The following is an 18,927-nucleotide window of genomic DNA, read 5'->3' as shown; positions in this document are numbered from 1 at the left end:
ACCAGCTGTACCCCAGGCAGGGCAAGTTAGGAGGCAGAGCAGTAAGGATCCTGGTGTGGTGAACTTGGGAACAGAGTATAGCCTGTTTTGTTCCCACAGCTGAGGAAAAGTGGGGACAGTTTCTGGCTCAGGCTTCAAGCCTCAATAATTCTAGCTACCTGTGATGAGGGACAGAGGCATCAATTTCTCTTGCTCTAGCTGCATTTGGACTAGATTTGTATTTTATTAGCCTCTAATAAAGGGCTTTCCATTCCAACAACAAAGAACCAAAATACCTGATGTTGTTACTGCTGCTGCCAGAGGGATGGTACTGAGCATGGCACTGACAGCCTGAGGCAGCACAGCTGATGTGCAAAACTTTTGCTCAGATTTTCAACACTGTAATTGTTTCCCCATGATTTGTCTGCTGTTGACAATTTTATCCTGCTCCTTGAGACTGCAGCTGAAAGACCACTTTTCTAATTCTCACTATGTCATCTTCTTTTTAAATCCTCTTTCACCCATTCACTTACTTAATTCAAAACAATCAGCTTGCTTTTTATTTTCAGAAACTGCCTGTGGTATTTCCCCTTTCTTCCCCTACCTAAGCCCTAAGCACTCATCTGCTATCTAGATGCTGACTCTAGATGCTTGTTCATGTTTTTCCATGAAGAAGTAATGCTTGCTCTAGTAACCATTTCTGAGGAACCTTGGTCTAAACATCTACAAACTTTATGAGCTTAGAAGCAGCCACCTACTCCCTTACATCTCCAAATGTGGCTGCAACTAGTCAATTAAGGAAGTGTTAAAATGAGGTAGCCTTTGTTGATGCCTTTCCCTAACTGTCCCAGCTTCCAACAATGTTGAAGGAATTTCCTGAGCTTGTGATGGTTTGATAAACTCCAGAAGATCTCAGGGTATTTTTTCTGGTCTCCTGTTATGACTGTACATTTTTGGCATCCACAGCCTCTTTGTTAAGGAATTCCAAAGGCCTACAACCTGTTGTATCCAACCTACCTTGTTCTGTTTGCTTCAAATGTAATCAAATCATCAAATTAGACAGGGCCCTATGGGAGTGTATCTGGATCGATCCCTACCCATCTTTTCCATGACGTATATACTTCTGTAGACATCTACTGTATCTTCCACTTATATCTAGTTCCACATTTAATATCCAAGGCATAGAAGACTAACCATAAATCAGACACTCTGCTTTTTAAAAAAATGTGACATCCAAGAGTGATTAAAATTTCTCTTATGAAGCTTGCTTCATTATAATGCCATTATTTGATTTAATCATATTGATTTAGTAATCCTGCTTTGCAAGATTATGTCTGTACAGCAAGCCAAAGAGACAGGGAAGATGGAATGGTATGTCAGACCAGAATATGGGTAAACAAAAACCCATAGTAAGGCAGAGTGTGGGACATGGAAAGTTACTGTCACAATTTACAGATAAACAGCACAGCCAAGTTTCTCAGTAATAACATCCTGGCATATATGCTGCTGGGTGATCTAGACAATAATCAGGCTGTGATAATATTCCTGTGCTAATAAATATTTCACAAGTTGCTGGTAGGGTCAGAAATTGATTGACAGATCAAAGTGGAAAGTCATGTGAAGGAATCTTAATTAGTTCTAACAAAAGATCAAAAAAGAAGTATTATTTTTTTAGTTTGAATAAATCACTTGTTATCACAAAGAAAATACTGATTATTGAAGGTAAAGTGTGGGTCTTTTTTAAGTCTTGTTTTCTGCAGTTCTGAGGGTTCAGAAATTCAAAAGCAAACGAGAAAAACTGAGATTGATTTCAAATTCTGACAGGGACACTTCTAGCACCTAGAATTTACCTTCTAAGCAGAGGGATACTACCTCTAGATGTAGGGTGAAATTTATCTATCCAAATATGAAGGCGCCTGAGCAAGATATTGCAGAGCACTATTCCTGAACAATGTAGGAGGAGAAATAGCTAAATGTAACAGTGCAGTTCATGTGACCAAATGTACATGTTCTCTTCCAACTGAGATGAATCATTTACACATTGTAGGTGTCCAGAGTTTACACATGAATCCCACTCACTGTCTCGATTACAGCTTGTCTTAGCTTAGCCACTTCCCCAAGGGTGCCTGCGTGCTGTCCTTGTCCTTATCAGTTCCCAGTAACATGAGAATTGCTGCCTTTTAATCTGGAGGTTTTAAAATTGGTCATAATACCATGAATCTTTCATGCAGTTCCTCACGCCAAATTTATGGGAAGGATGCAGTTTCCCTGTTAACAGTGTCAAGGAGCAGAAGGACTAGGAAGCACTTACGGAGTTATTCTTACCTTCAGCCAGGGCTGTCACTCAAATCCACAGGGTCTCTACCCCATCAGCCCACCTTGGGAATCACATGACTCAGCCTGGAGGTGGTGTGGCCCTGCACAGACCAGCTACTCCCATGCTGGCAGGGATGCTGTCCCCAGTGCAGGTTTGCAATCAGTGCTGCCATGGCTGTGCAGGTGCTGTCTGTGTGAGCAGCAGACACAGCTTTGGTGAGTGCAGCCATGCCTCTGCAGAATGCTCCCAGTGAGACAAGACTGTGTAGGGTTGGAAATGGCAACTGGCAGATGGCAGGGAGCTGTGACTGGGTCTTAGCACAGAGGTGATGGTTTTGGTGGTAAAGTGAAGTGAGATGCCAGATGACGGTGGAAAGGAGCAACTGGCAATGCAGCCTGGTGTTTTGGCAGTATGGTTGCTGACATCAATGAAGTATTTTTTGCTGCAGTGCACATCTCCTTGCTAGTGGGTCTCTTCTGGAGTTGTTTAGAGTAGAATAGACCATTTCAGATTCAGTGAACATCTAGTCCAACTGCCTGACCATTTTAGGGCTGACCAAAAGCTAAAGCAGACTGTTAATTAACACCCCTAAAACACTGACAGGCTGGAGGTATCCATCACCTCTCTAGGAAGCCTGTGCCAGTGTTTTTCCACCCTCTCAGTAAAGAAATACTTCCTAATGCCCAGTCAAAACCTCCCCCAGGGTAGCTCTGAACCATTCTTATGGGACCTTATCACTAGATACCATGGAGACGGGATCTGAGTCTCTTCCTCCACCTACCTTCCTCAGTAGCAATGAGGTCACCTTTCAGCCTTTTCTCCAAATTAGACAGGCCTGAAGTACTCAACTGCTCCTCAAAGGACATTCCTTACATCCTTGCTGTGAGCCATAGACTCAAACACTGGGCTTCAAAACCAACTAATGCCACCATGGGAACCTGGAGGGTAACCAAAGCTACTCAAGGGAAAAGAGATTGTATAAGAACAAAATAGGTTATTCTGTTGCTCTGGTATGCAAGCTGTATCTGCATAAATCAAGTAACTGCTTGGCTTAAATAGCTAGTAGGGAAGTCAAGGCTGAACTAAGATAACATATTTCTGTTCAAAAAGCATATGGTATAGAGGAAATGTAACCAGCTTGAACGAGGGTCTGAAGGGAGTTTTGGGACTATCTAGATAGCAGTATGAGCAAGACCATATTATATCAAAGGTGCCTGGATAACAGTGTTAAAACCACCAAATGTGGGTGTGAATATAGCAGAATTGGGACCAGTCAGGAAAAAAATAATCAGAAGCATGTCATTAAATAGGTCCTATTTGTCTGGGAGGACCCTAGGCAGTGAAAAAGAGGTGCAGGGTTGGTGAAAAGGTAGGTTCAGGAAAATAACCACTAGGAATTAATTAAATAGGAAAAAAAGCCCAGGAAATAATAAAAACAAAAAAACCCCAGGTATTAGGAATATTCCTGTGGAGAACAAAGAGGGATGAGATATTCTGGTTCTAGGAGTGTGAACACCTCCAGTGGTAAAGCTATTCTGTGACTCCAGGTCTCCCAGGATGGCAGACAATACCCCTAAGACAACAACCAGGAGGTTGTTGAGGCACTGTCATCAGGTCTGTGTCCAAAAGACTTGGTGTGCAGGGTGGGATGAGAAGGGACAAGCTTGTGTCCAAATAGTAAGTGGAAAATGGAAGGGAACTGTGGCATGATGGAGCTTGCATAGCAGTTGCAAATTAGCAGAACTAGTAACAGGCAAACTGTTGTCTTGTAGTGACACAGCTGTGAGTGAGTCCTGCTCTTATCAGACATTTATTCATTAGCCAGTTAAGGTGGTATCAGTCTCTTACAGTATGTACATTAAACAATAGTTATGTGTACATTAATCAATAGTTATGTTATCAGGTCTAAAGGAGCAAAGTCAGACACATAAGATATCACAATCATTATTTTAAAAGCTATTTTATATGCAAAAATCAAAAACCATTTTATTTTCCCAAGAGTTTCTGATTATCCACAACAATGAAGAAAATGAAATGGGCAGTACTCTTTGTCCTGTGATGTGGGGCTATTTCAGCATTGGCTTAATGCTTTTTTCCTAGTGTCATTATAACATTGATCATTGTGGAACCAAGACAGTTTGCAGTGGTGCAAGCCCAAAGTTTTGAGTGGGCTTAATACTGCAGCTGAAGACACAGGGCTGAAACGCTTCAGTAGCAGAGACTGCAGCTGCATACAGATTGCTTGTGGCCAGAAATGTGCACAGTTGGCATGGCAGTGCATGGGACTTGGAGATGGAATCACTGATGGGAAACTGAAGAGACATTCAGACAAGAGCCCACTGAAAATACAGAAACTAATAAATACCAAGGGAAAAAAACCCCCAAGAAAACAACATCTTAAAAATTTATTTGAATTTAATTTTGGCAATTTGTATTACTTCAGATGAAACTAAAGACATCAATAAATTGTGTATTTGTGCTGGTTTTGGCTGGGATAGAGTGAACTATCTTCACAGTAGCTAGTGTGGTGCTCTGATTAGGATCTTTGCTGAAAACAATGTTGTTAACACTGGGATATTTTAGCTGTTGCTGAGCAAGGCTTACACAGTCGAGGCCTTTTCCCCTTCTAACACTGCCCCACCAGAAAGGAGGCTGGGAGGGGACACAGCTGGGGCAGCTGACCCCAACTGACCCAAAGGATATAGCAGATCATATAGCATCATGCACAGTATATAGAGCTGGGGGAAGGAGAAGGAAGGTGAGGTCATTTGGAGTGATGGAGTGTATTTGTCTTCCCAAGGCACTGTTATATGTGATGGGGCCCTGCCCTCCTGGGGATGCCTGAACACCTGCCTGCCCATGGGAAGTAGTGAATTAATTCCTTGCTGTGCTTTGCTGGTGTGCATGGCTTTTGCTTTACCTTTTAAACTGTCTTTATTTATGAGTTTTCTCACTGTGACTCTTCCAACTGTCCCCCTCATCCCACCAGGGGAGTGAGTGAGTGGCTGTGGGGGGATTAGCTGCCACCTGGGGTTAAACCATGACAATGCTGACTTAAGGGTGGTCTTTATACTTGTATCTTTCTGCTGACAGAGAAGAGCTTGTTTCTTGTTTTAGTCTCTTGCTTCAAAATTTTAAATTCTGACAAAAGAAAGCAAAGCACACACTGAACACTTTGCTCTCAGTACAGACTGCAATCAGCAACATTCTTTCAAACTCTGAAGCTTGCAAAGGAAAGGCTTCATTCTGCCAGACGGTGGTATGGAGTATCACATGGAAGACAGTCATAATTCCAGTTCACTGTAGCAAGGAGTGTTTAAAGTAGAAGTAAACTTGTAATGCAAATGAAGAAGGAAGCACAGATGAGATGATGATGGTTCTTTTTGTTAAGCCTTAAGTGAAGGGATAAGAGCCCTCATTTCTGCTCTAAGTCCTGCTTGTTTGAGCATCCCAAGCTAAAATATAGAAATGTAATTTGGAGCCAAGGAAGAAAACTCTCCAGAACTCATAAACTGCTGGGAGTCCTCATCTTGCACACAGGTCCCCTATAGCTTGTCCCCTCTCCCTGGTCCCATTAATCTTGCACTGTGCTGAACTCTGGCTCTGCTTCAACAAGGCAGACGGAGAACATTGCTGTAGCCTATTTCATAGCATGATAAGGCATTTTATTGAGAACTACATATTCAAATTCTTCAGGCTGAAGAGGGTTGAGATTTTTCACTTCCAAGGATAAGTGAAAAATCCCTAGGATATCACACTGTCTCCTCTGCTACTAGATTTCAGAATTTTCAATGAAAAATAAAGGAAAATGCTAATGTAATTTTACAGTTGCTCAGAGTGTTCTGTTATGATCAATTATTACCCCGCTATTTCTGTTCTTTAACATTCAAATAAATGGTATATTAAGAGGAAGGAAGGTGTTAACCCTACATTTTGACATACAGAAGTATTATTGGAAGGATTCCTTCTCTTGCTTGTTTATTAAGGAATTCTAGCATGGTGGGTTCTGGAGGGAGCTCTCAGATCTGCACAATGAGTGTGCTGCCAGAAGGCCAAGCATCCTGCTGCTACCCGGGTGTGGGCTTAGGAGGAGAGCTGTGGAACATTCTGCCGCAGAGGCAAAAGAGAGAGGCTGTGTTCCAGGAGGAAGAGAAAAGCAGGACAAACAGAAGAGAACTTAACACAGGTTTGTGGAGTAAGGAGAGTTTTCTTGTGGGTCTGTGATCCTGTTATGAGGATCTCATAAACAGGGTTATGAGTACCCAGGTCCCTTCTCCCTGCAGTGGGGGTCTGACCTCTCTACCTCACTCTGGTGACGGGCAGATGCTTTTCACTGCAAACATTCTTGTGCAGATGCTTAACAGGGAGTTTATCTGGCCTTTATGTTTTTGCTACTGCAGTATGAAGGCAATTCCAGGGAGGACAGCTCAAGCAAATGAAGGGGAGAAACAAGTCTCATCCAGGCAGCTTCTAGCCATCCTGGGACCACATATTCAAGTAAAGATGTAAAATGGAAAGGAAATGAGAAGGGACGAGAAAATAAGTGAAGCTCCTCCATTTTTCATCACTTTTTGTTTGTAGAGACTGCAGTCTTTTTGATAGGGACTGTTAAATGTTATTACCGAACAGCTGATCTAACTACACAACTATTTTAACCCCCTTTGCATACACTGACAAAATGCATACATGTCATTGCTTGTTTTTAACACTTAGCATTGTCCATTTAATTGTAAGGAATTAAGAAGGAGCGGCTGTGCCAACACATTATTATTAATGTACTTGAAAACAGTGAATAATCTACACAGCTCAATTATAGGGATGCCATGTCCCAAAGAAAGGAATTGCAAAGATTTACATTTTAATTGATATCTTACTCTGTAAAGAAAAATAAAAGCCCTCAACTACCTAAGTCCTTACAATTAATTAGGCATGAAATACTCCATAAGATTAACAGTGCCCTCATCCCAGGAGTGCTCAAATAAAAAAATGCCAAAAGGCAGAACATTAAAAAACTGCAAGTTACCAGTAAAAAATGTCTAGTTTTGCAGTTACAGAGTGTGACAAAACCAACATCATGGCTGTATGTACAGTCTTAACATCCAGGTGATTTTCAAGTCAGTACCATTTTGCTTTTGTGCACCACATGCACAAGCCAGCCCCACCCTGAATCTTCTAAATGTACTGGATTGCCAAGTACAATAGCTGAGAGCCTGTTTCAGTACTTGAATGGACTCTGTCAGTCGTGTTCCACAGCCCTGAAAGGCTGGAGTACCCCCCTTGCAGCCACACCATCCTCCAGACACTGTGGAGCCTTTACTGGTCATCCCATGTCAGCAAGGCAGTACTGTCCCACCTAACAGGCCGTGTCTTGTTCTACTGTTCCTGAAGTGTTGATGGATGAGAATGCAGCATTTGCCTTGTTTGCCAGATTTATTGTATGCTCTGTGTGCAGTCTCCATACTCAGTGAATTCACATAATGATGAACTGTCCCTCTGATCCACCATCCCAAACCACAGCTGCCAGTAAACACAACCAGTGTGCAGGGCCTGCAAAACCATATGCCTTGGCAGCCCAACAAACTTTTGCCGTTGAGCCTGCTACAAAAAGCCAAGTCTCACAATGCACCACAGGGACATGTCCTCCTGGGAGCAGTTCTGCATTCCCATGGAGGAGGATGGATCTGCTCCTTGCAACTGCCACAAGACTGTCAGGCATAGCACGACCACTGAGAGCTGCTGCCTGGAGCCTGTCAGGCATGACAGCATGCATGGTGCCAAGGTAATTTACTTGTTTCAAGCTTGGCATCCACATGTGCAGATGTGTGGATACTTGCCAACACCTACCTACCTTGTAAGGTCAATTATCAGGCATTGGCCTACCCACGAGACATGTTCCAGTGTAAACTGAACATGGTATCAGTGTCCAAGAACTTCAGTTGGTGACATTCCTCATCTTACATCCCAGAAAAGGTAATGCAGAACCAAAATACAATCTTCAGTGGCTGCTGCTAAATGTTTGCAAATGGCCATGTACAAATGGAGATTTCCTGGCACTAATTTCCAGATGTAGGCCTGTTTTCTCACAGATGCCAAAATACATGTCCAACAAGATTTTCAGGACAAAAACTCCCAATAAAACCAGTGCTTTGTTAAGTTTATAATACAGCAGTTTTGAATAAAAATACAGCAACAACAAGAAAGAGTTAAAATATCTGGTTTTACTATTCAAAAACTCATAATCATATTTTCCCCTTTTACTATTGCTTACACAAGAATATTTTGGCTTAGTTTCAGCTCAGAGATTTAGAAGTGACTGACGTAAAGAACTAAGAAAGGAAAAATTCTTGCAGCATTTCCCAAAAATTTAGAACTCAAATATATGTGAGAAAGAGTAAATTCTTAAAAGCAATGAGCAATATCAGAACTACTAAAAATCCAACTGTATGTGGCCCTGAGTAACCAGACCCTGTAGGACAGTCTCAGAACAGGGGGGATGAACTAGGTGATCTCCAGAGGTCTCTTCCACACTAAACCTCTTCTGAGGCTTTATGCTACACAGGTAGCATTTCATGTCTGTCTTATATCTGGAAAGATGCCCAAACCCAGAAAGAAAACATCCTTTGGGGATGTAGTGTGGATAAGTGCTGTACAGTAGCTGCAAATCATGTCCCTCCATTCCTGGCTGCAAATACTGAGCTTTGTAAGGGATGTTCCCCCTAAGAGCTATTAGGGTGAGATTACATGCAATGCATGTAAGGAAGAGCTGGATTCTCATCTATCAATATAACAGGTTTTTTCCTTTAATCCTATGAGTGAAGCCTTGGGCAAAACTTTTAAAATTCATGTAGTGTTTTGTTATTTTTGGCAAACCTGCTGATGGTTACCTCCTTGCTTTGTACCCAAAGTACCCAATGCAAAGTACCCAATGTACTTTCTTAATTTTATTGCCCTACACAGCCAGCCACACTTTAAGAAGTGAAAATACTGTCATTAGTAAAGCTGAAGCACTGCACATGTGTGTGTAAATGGTCTGCACTTGTGCATGGCTTAGCAAGTGGGCTCTTGCTGGATGCTCTGTAATCTAGGTGTAGTAATGTGGAGATCTCCAGGAATATCCTGTGTGAACTACTTACCTCTGACTAGTAAATATCAGTGCTTGCATCATTTCTCACTATTCTGAATTTATATTATGAAATACTAACTTGAACATAAGCCCCTATTGCTAGAGCATGCCTAAGGCTATAAGCTTAAGTCACAGATCAAATCCATTTTGTCTGTCCAGACAGAGACAAGAGGTAAAGTTCCTTATACAAACTTGGAACAGATGGAACTCTAAGAGCTAGACAGCAGAAACAGTGGGCAGGGATGGTGAAGTTGGTGAAGCAGTTATGATGTAGAAAAAGTTACACTAAATTAGCTTTTTTTTTTTTTTTGCAATGTAGCAAGAAGATCAAATTAATGTATTGCATTAAGAGGAGATAGTTTTATATCCCATCATTATCTTCTAGAGGTTATTAAAAAATAGTCACGTGAAACCCCCCCCCCCAAATTAAAGGAAACAGCTAGTCTGCAAATTATTTATTAAGGAGTTGATTAAAAAGTAATCTGAACTATTTTCAACTTAACTGCTTGAACCCTGAAGTTCTATTAAAAATGGAACACAGCCCTCCCTCCCCATTTTACATGGGGAACTATGGGCCATGTAGTCTGCCCTGAAGAGAAACTGTAGAGATCACACTGTGTAAGTGTCACAGCCAATGCCAACCAACAAGGTAATGGCAGACACCTCCTGGTATGAAGGCTGTGGAAAGGATGTGCCTTCTTCCTAACCCTGCTATTGTCAGATCATGTCATGTCTTCTGCTGGCAAGAACTGAAAGCTTTCCAGCTCTTCACATGCTGGAAAGCTTCTTGTAACTGATGCATTTTGGTAGAAACCAGAGAGAAGAGCAGGACTTATACCAGGAACTCAAAAAGCCACATCTGAAGCCAACTGTATCAAAGACACTTGGACAAAATGACAAATTTGGTTGATATACTCAGAAATAATTATTTGATGTACTAGATTCTTTTGAAGGCTTCTCTAAGATATTTTATACATATTAAATATGTATTTGTTAGTTTTTTGATACAGAAAATTACAGCATATGAATAACTTTCATGCTTATCCACAAGCTGCTAGATATATGACAATAACAACAAAGATATTGGATGAAGAAAGGTTAGATACATATTATTATTAAATAAAGCTTCTGCTGGAGCAGAATTAAATTTGGATATAATGACATTTTCACATAAGAAGAAAAAGTAAAGTAAAAAAAAAACAGTCAAGTCAAGCAACACAGGTAATATCTGCAGAAAATATAATGCTGCCCCTGGGCATTCAGCTGTTTGTGGGCTATAGCTCTTCATCATGACTCTAATGCCACAAAAGGAAAATCTGTCTTTATGATATTAGATCCCAGTATTTTCTTATGTGAATGTAAGACAAATACACATTTTTGATTAGTAAAAGAAATAAAACTAGAAAATAGTGTTAAAGGAATGTCAACTAGTAAAACTTGCAAAAGCCTATTTTCTGAAGAAAGAAACAAAATGCCATGTAAAACTTGCTCTGTATCACGCAGTGGAAAGCAGGAGTGACTCTACCAAAATCTGAAATACATGGCATGGAACTGCTGGCAGCAGGAACTGGATCAGGCTAGATGGTTTCTTTAAACACAATGCTTTTGTGGCTCTGCAGAGGCTGTGCAGTAATTCCTTGCTCTGCCAGGGACAGGGAAGTATGTGCCTCCCCAGACGCTGCTGATGCAGAAGATGTCAGTGAGGTGGAATAATTGCTGAGGTACCTGTCTCATTCTATCTGTGCTAATGGAACCACTGAGGTGTTAATGAATCAAGACACTGCATACATGTACCACAAAATAGGCAGCAGCTGCTCAAAAATTCACACTGAAACTGTAATACTGTGGTAAAAGGGGAGAAAACAGATTCAATGTGTACCTGAATGGAAGTCATCATTTACAGGTTTTCAGTCCCATGCATGCAAATACACACTGATGTAGAGACAGTGCACTTTGTGAACATTTAAAAAAAAATCATATTACCTCCTGGGCTTTTATTGGGATTTTTAGCTTTGCAGTCAGTGGAGAGTGGAGAATGTCCATACACAGAGCCTGTACCTGCACTGCATTAAGCAGATGCATTTCAAAGTATCAAAAATATTCAGTAAGAAAGAAGTTAATTTTCCAGGGGCAAACAGCACACAGATATTTTTTAGAAGGTAATGTTTGGGATAACCTTTAAAGAGAAACTGGGATGGTTTCATTCCTCATGTTCTTAAACATTTTTGCATTTCCCAGTCTTTAACATGAGGTAAGTAAATCCACAGCTCCACAGGCCTGGCTGCATGGAAATGGTGGGTTTATTCACACTTTTAACATGCATTAGTTGTCTGTGTTCACATATAGGCACTCAGAGTACTGCTTTAACCTCCTCCTCACATGTCGTGGGACTTTCTGCATACATACCTACCTACTGCACAAAAAGGAGACAGGGAAAAATAAAAAAGAGTTGAAACTCTTAAACAGATCTACAGTTTCAAAAACTCTGTAAAGTCCACAAGGTGGAAAGAAATTTAAATTACATTCCTCTTTGGGCATGGAGTACTCAGCCCTCTCTAGGAAAATGAATTTCAATGGCATTACTGAGAAGAGTGATTTACTTCTTTGTATCTAGGCCCTATCTTCAGACTGCATGAGGTAAGTTCCTGAAGAGTGGATTTATCATTCAGCAGAAGGCTTGCTGATACAAATTTTATCTGGAGTTTTGTTTCAATACAGATTTCGGCAACCTTAGGCTTGTGAATTGCAAGGTCAGATGTGCTATGGGTTTCCAGCCACAAGCACAGTGCAAAAACTCCAAGCATAAAAAAAAAAAAGAAACGGCAAATTCATTCTACAGTAAGAGCACAAGGAATTACTAAAACAGATTATTTTTGGAACACAGGCTGCTCCTGAATTGCAAACGGAATTTTATTTGGTAGGAAATAATGAGGAGTTTGATGCACTGGGGACAAACAGAAGAGAGAGAATGCAATTTTAAAGCACTTCACTGTATTCAAGAGATTTTTAAAAAATGTACCTACAGTGTTGTGAGGTAAGAATTTATTTTTCCACATGGTTCACTGGAAAATTTACTCTTAAAACTCTCTGAAACACCATTTATAGAAGGAACATGTTTGGAACATTAACACGAAGTTCAAACCACTGTCACTAGACCTATGCTATTGTTTCTTCAGGTTGGTACATGCAAGGCTGATTCCTACCAAGTGTTACTCCTTAGCAGCCTATGACCAAAGGCAGCACTCTGCTCTTGCCTGGATGTACAAGGAGTGACACAAACACTAGGACATGAGAAACAGAAGGAAACTATGCTGAACTGTTCACATTTCTCATGGTGAGGAAACAACAGTAACTTATTCTAGGGTATCTCTACAAGCAGGCAGCAGGACAATACAGATTGGCTTTTAAATCCGGACCAATTCTTGTTAACTTCAATTCCAGGCAGATGTGCAGTTTAATCTGGATAAAGATTACACAGCAATATAAAACATAGCATTAAGGTGTTTGTAATGAATTCAGTAAAAAATAATTATGCCTTTTTTTTTGGTACATGTTTTATTCAACGTGTATCTGCTGTGAGTCACTTTTTTTTTTTTAAATCTCTTTTTGGAGTTTTCTCTTGCTAGACTTTTCTATGGTGGTAGCAATGTCTCTATACTCAAATGAGGCTCATGTACAGGGCACTACCATAGAGGCCACTGTATGCAAGCAGCATACAATCATTTTTAACACGTAAATTCTGGATATAATAAAGTAAAAAAGGGATAATCTTACTGTTACCATTTTCAGTGCAAACATGACAGAATGTATATGGAATGACTTATTGCCTGGCTAGCAGTACTTAGTATAACACACTTAAAAAAACCCTTGATTGTATTACTCAGATGAAGAAATCTGACAGAAGACTGGCAAACAAATTGTTTTTAAAAATGGGTGATGGCTTAAGTAAAATAAATGACCATCCTGAGAAAGTTAACTGCAGCTATTTTCTACCCTATTACCAGCAATTCCTTGGGTCTAAAGTTAAAAATCACCACATCTGATAAATGTCAAGTCTTCCAAGAGGAAAATCCAGCACAACCTCAAGACTACAAAAATTTGGACAGAAGAAGTGCATTGCCTGCCAGAAAAATGACAGCACAGCACATGCTGAACTTGACGGGCTCTGACCATGCCAGCACCTGCCCTTTCTGCACAGGCTGCTGGACTGGTGGCAGAGGTAGGGAGCCTATGGAAACAAGCATGGTATTTCAATGATGGAAATACACATCTGGAGTGCTACAGGCACAATTTTTTTCCACAGCAAGACCTGAACACTCTGCAGAGAGCTCTTCCCAAAACGGAGTGATGCAAGGTGAAAATGCCTTTTGGCCACTATTCTGTTCCACACAAAGAATGTCTTCATTTTAGGCAGTCTAAACAAATTGCTTATGCTGGATTTCTTCTTCTGCCTCACTTATGCCATCTGGGCAGTTTGCTCATTAATTTAAGGGAACCCAAAAGGGAGACTTTCACTACCCTTCTGCTCTCACTGCCTCATCCTCTTCACTGCCCCAGGGCATGGCTCTTAAAAACAGAATAGAAACCACCAAAGGCTCTTGACTTCCCAAAAGCTGTTTTCAGCAAGGTGCCAAGAGCAGACAATATGCATATTTTCGTGCTTCTGCCCTCCGTGCTCCCTGCTGCCAGGGCTGTGTATGGGTTTGGCTCAGCTCTCTGTCCCAGCTGGTCTGGCCACCTGCTCTGTGCCAAGGGCAGGCCTTCCAGTGCAGCAGAAGCTGCACCTTGCTCTGGTTGGGCCGCTTTGCCAGGTCATGCTGCAGGCCCTGACACCCTCCCTTGCCCCAGGGGCCACTCTGTTGTCAAGGACCAATTCAAATAACAAATTAGCACTTGTCCTTGGGAGCACAGTTTTGTCTTTGTGTCGGTATGTTGTTGCTTAAAATGTGTCCCCTTTCCCCCTACAGTAGCTTCACTGCTCTTTTTGGCTGCTAAATACACACATATATTGTGACAGCCATCACCTTCCAAGTTGCGAAAGACTGGCACCATCTCTCTGGTACTTTTATGTGAGATTAAACCCTTTTCTGATCCAGAGATGGGGAAAATGAGAGGTGTTTTAAAAACTTTTATTCTATTTTCAGTCTCATGTGAGGGTGAGAAAATACAGATTTCATTACCCACACTCATACAGGGATCATGTATTGTTTGACAGACAGAGCATCACAGAAATATTGGATAGCCTGGGTTGGAAGGGACCTTAAAGATCATCTAGTTCTATGCCCCCTTCTGTGGACAGGAACACCTTGCACTAGACCAGCTTGCTCAGAATTCCATCCAGCCTGGCCTTGGACACTTCCAAAGATGGGGAAATGCTATATTGTTAGGAATACATGACTCTCTGATGAAAACACACACTTTTGCTAAGCATCATTGCACTAAAAGGCACATCAACAGAGAGCTCTCTCTGTTCACAAAAAGCACCAAATGCCCCAGCTTTTATTGAAGAAAAATCATTATGGGGGCTCTAGCTTTACTGTGTGCTAATAAAGACATGCCCAAGCATGTTAGGACCTGACACACAGGGTATGTTTCATGGATCTCCCTTATGCATTATTATCACATGTGTGGTTTTATGAAAGAACTGAGAAGCCACAAAGCACCACCCAGCTCCTTCAGCCACCAGCCAGAACAGCACCTTTAGGCACCCATGTGCAGATTCAATACTGCTACCTTTCCTTAAAAAGAGTGCACTTAAGTTACAATATCTCCATATTGTGCATTGCAAGGGGAAAAAGCACAGTGCATACCAGGAATGGAAGTGACATGAAAGGACTGTAAACAAGGCAAACAGAAGCTTCCTATCTTTTCCCCCTGCTTCATTTGTTTCTCTGTAGCCTATACTCCTATCTAACACACTTCTGTTTGATACAGAAAGTCATCTTGTTGTACTGGCAATTTTTAAACACAGTGTCTAATTGTAAAGCTACTCCTGAAGTGCTGTGCACCAAGACTTAATCACCAAGGAAAGGACAAGGAAGAGAGAAAAATACTGTTTAATAGGAAAGCACAGTGCCACATTAAGCCAAAAGCAGAAATACTGCTAACCTATCATTTTGTTTTAATTTTGCCAAAATAAAACACAATACTTTATTCTATAGCACATTTACAGGAAGGCAAAACAGTTTTAATTTTCTTTTTTTTTCTTTAACCCACCACTTAAGGCATTGCTCTGACATACACCACAGCAGATGGCTAAACTACAGTGGAAACCAAGAACACCTTGTGTGATCTCAGCTGTATATACAAAGGCCTTAAAAAATTGGAAGTAGGGTTTTGGTTAAGGTTAAATTAAGGTATCATTATAAGTTGAGTGGAGATACTTAATGTGTCATTCCAGTTCACATCATATATATATACTACTGTAATGCTCCCACAACGATGACATACATTTATGTTCTTGGGACAGTCCAGTTTAGGTGGCACTACACAAATCTGAGAAAACTGAGAAGCTGAAACAATTATAAAATATGGAAAAGCTGATGTAGGAGTCCTTCAATACTTTTCTCCTGAAGCCTGGAGGATTCGGGCATACCGTTCTTTGCAGAGGCACATTAATACAGTGTACATTGTAAACAGAAAATGCCACTACTACTTTACACTATTAATTTCAACTTTTTCACTTCTTAAAAAAAATAAAATCTTGGTTGCAGAAACTTCTATCCGTTTCAGAACATGTGCCTCTCCCTGAGGACAAAAGTGCTTTATCTGCTCAGGACTGAATTTCTCATAGGTGTTTTTCATTTCAAAACAGATGAATACCAAACTCTTGAATGCATCTTGAATACCAAAAAACTAGTCACACCTGTCGATTAAAGGGAGTAAAAATCTTGCTTACCTTTGCCATAAACAACAGCTTTGATTAAAAAAATAGTATAATCTAGTATATAATACCCATTGAACACTGTATTTATTACATGTTATCAGAAGGAACATATTTAAATCAAATTTCAAGCACTTTGTTTTTAACTACACAGAAATCACCTTAAATACTTCTGCTGTACCCTCCACCTTAATGATCATCAAATACGTCATTAACATTTGGGGATACATAAGATACCAAAGTCAACAACAGCTCTTATTTAATAATTAATGGTCAGACTCTCCTATGGGGTGAGAGAAAACAGAGTTACATTATGTCATTATGTTTACATAATGTTTACTTAGGAATGCAAAATCCAATCCTACTATGATAACACAGGTTGCTGTATTGATCAATCTTTCAAATGACACTAGCTCTAAAAATACTGTAAACTGATCAATATCTAGCAAAGTTAAAGTGAAGATCAGACTCTTACTTCTGCAGGCGTTCCATCTCTGCGGGCAGGTCACAACCTATATAAACTCTGTTCCTTAAACTGTATTCCAACAGTGCACAAAAACAGGGATCCTACAAGAGAAAATTAATATATAACTGTAATCATGGTGCTCTGTGAAGTGAATTTTCAATCAAATTAACATGGCACATGAATGTAAGAGATTTAATAGGACCTCTTCCAGAAACAGAACTCTACAATTGGTCCTAGTATGGTGCAACATGTCTATAGCTGCTCCCAATTACATATAGTTACATGTTAGGTATCTATGGGGGAACAGTGGGGGAACTGTATTTTCATTAAGACCATTTCTGGAATACTGTTTTCTTTGTTGTTCATGAAGTCAGACATAAAATGAGATATTAAGACAAGCTCAACTTATTCCTGTGGAAGGACCATGCATGAGTCCAAAAGGAGTCCTCCTCCCTGGCATTCATTGCATTAATTGGGAACAATCACTTCTGCCACCCTCCACTTAAAGTGATTCAACTACATTTTGTGAAGAACCTAATTGTGTGAGGTTATTCAGAACATGCTTACTGGACTTGCATGCTGCTGGAGAACTTTAGAGGAGGTCAGAGCCTCCATGCTGGAGACAAAAAGGAGCTACGAGTCTATATGCACAGAGCACAATTTCCTCCCTTGCACTTGGAAATCTACTGCGTGTGTGTCTGTTCGTACAGAACCCATGGAGATCAGATTTTCCCAAATGCAGACCGAGGACAATGTACAAGTTCCACATGTTTTGATGCTTCCTCACATAAGATTAACCACAAAATTATTCAACTGCTGTGATAAATAAGATATACAATTCAAAGATATAAACCCAAAACTTACTTTCACAAGAACGTGAGGATTTCCCACGACAATCAGCAAAGCTTTTGCTCTAGTAATTGCTACATTAAATCTCTTTGGGTTACAGAGAAAGCCCAAAGAGTGTTTCTCATCATCAATTACGACTTTCTGAGATCGCACCTAAAATTAATTAAGCATAGTTTTAGAAATAAAATGGTGAGAACACAACATACCACAGTGTAACTTTAACATAATATTTCCTTACTGCAAAAATATACTCAGTTGAATGACAATTCACAATGTGTCTTTCAGCGCCTTCTTCAGTAGCCTCATCAGTGAGCTATGTCTTAGCATAGGAAAACCAGCCAAAGCAGGTAGTGTGGTAAAACTGTGACTCATTTTTTTACCCACATTTCATCCATATTTGAACATATCTTTGAAAAAAGAAAATTTTCATGACCTAAATAATGAGTTCTTATTTATAAGAGTGTAGTACATACCTAAAACTACTTTAAGGGAGTTCTAATAGTGGATTGAAAAGCTATGGTATGACGTTGAACATCATACCACTTGTGAAAGTAAGCACAGTACCACTGCCCTTAGGAAGAAAAAAAAAAGGGAGAAAATCCTGGACTCTTCCTCCAAGCTGCAAATGTGAAGTAGTATTACATAATTTAAACAGAAAGCAACAGATATTTAATAATCCATATTTTAAAGAGAAGAGTAACTCTACAAGCATGCACTTAATAAACTCTGCTTTCAAATACTGTGATAGACGGACAAAAATATAGCTTCTAAATTTTTTAAAGGCCTATATCAAAAATGAAACACAGAGAATTAGATACATAAAAATTCTCAATAGTATCACAGTAAATTTACGCACTGTTGATAAGATGATAACCATGTACTCCTGCCCTTGAAACTCTTCTACTGTGCCAACCTTTATGTCTTCCAAATCAATACTTCTGAGAAGAAATCTAATTTTTTCCACCTATCAAAAAAAAAAAAAAAAAAAAAAAAAAAAAAAAAAAAAAAAAAAAAAAGAAAAGGGAGGGAATTTGGTGTTACATTTGAGAGTGGACTGCTTCAAAACCAAAACCATATCACATATAAATGTATGTGTTTTAGCATAGCAGTGTCGAAAGGAATGACTACACCACGCTTAGCCATCATTCCCTAGTAAGACTGTCAAATAAAATAGTAACTTTTCCTACAAGAAAGTATCACAACTAATACACAACTAAGAAGGTGAAGGAGTATTCTCTACCATAAATTGAACTGAAGGCGAGAGATTTTTAGTAGTCCGGATTTTAAAGATAAGAATAACTTGGATCCTT

At 40.0% G+C, this 18,927-nt stretch overlaps 2 protein-coding genes across 2 annotated transcripts in view; one reads left to right on the top strand and one right to left on the bottom strand.

Moving 5' to 3' along the window:
* HDAC10 (histone deacetylase 10) overlaps window positions 1–18,927 on the top strand; it is a 480,741-nt gene that overhangs the window by 154,787 nt on the left and 307,027 nt on the right. The window lies entirely within an intron of this gene.
* The window catches only part of MOV10L1 (Mov10 like RISC complex RNA helicase 1), a 29,140-nt gene continuing 26,862 nt past the window's right edge, over window positions 16,650–18,927 (bottom strand). The window contains exons 23-25 of the mRNA XM_050985903.1: window positions 18,474–18,581; window positions 17,633–17,770; window positions 16,650–16,869 (exon numbers count right to left, since the gene is read on the bottom strand). Of these exons, the coding sequence (XP_050841860.1) occupies window positions 16,774–16,869; window positions 17,633–17,770; window positions 18,474–18,581 (342 nt within the window). The 3' untranslated portion in view covers window positions 16,650–16,773. The remainder of the gene's footprint in view (window positions 16,870–17,632; window positions 17,771–18,473; window positions 18,582–18,927) is intronic.

The sequence above is a fragment of the Serinus canaria genome, chromosome 1A (assembly GCF_022539315.1).
Source record: "Serinus canaria isolate serCan28SL12 chromosome 1A, serCan2020, whole genome shotgun sequence".
In the NCBI taxonomy this organism is placed as follows: domain Eukaryota; kingdom Metazoa; phylum Chordata; class Aves; order Passeriformes; family Fringillidae; genus Serinus; species Serinus canaria.
The sequence above is the reverse complement of the archived record's forward strand: the minus strand, read 5'-3'. Positions and strand labels throughout refer to the sequence as shown.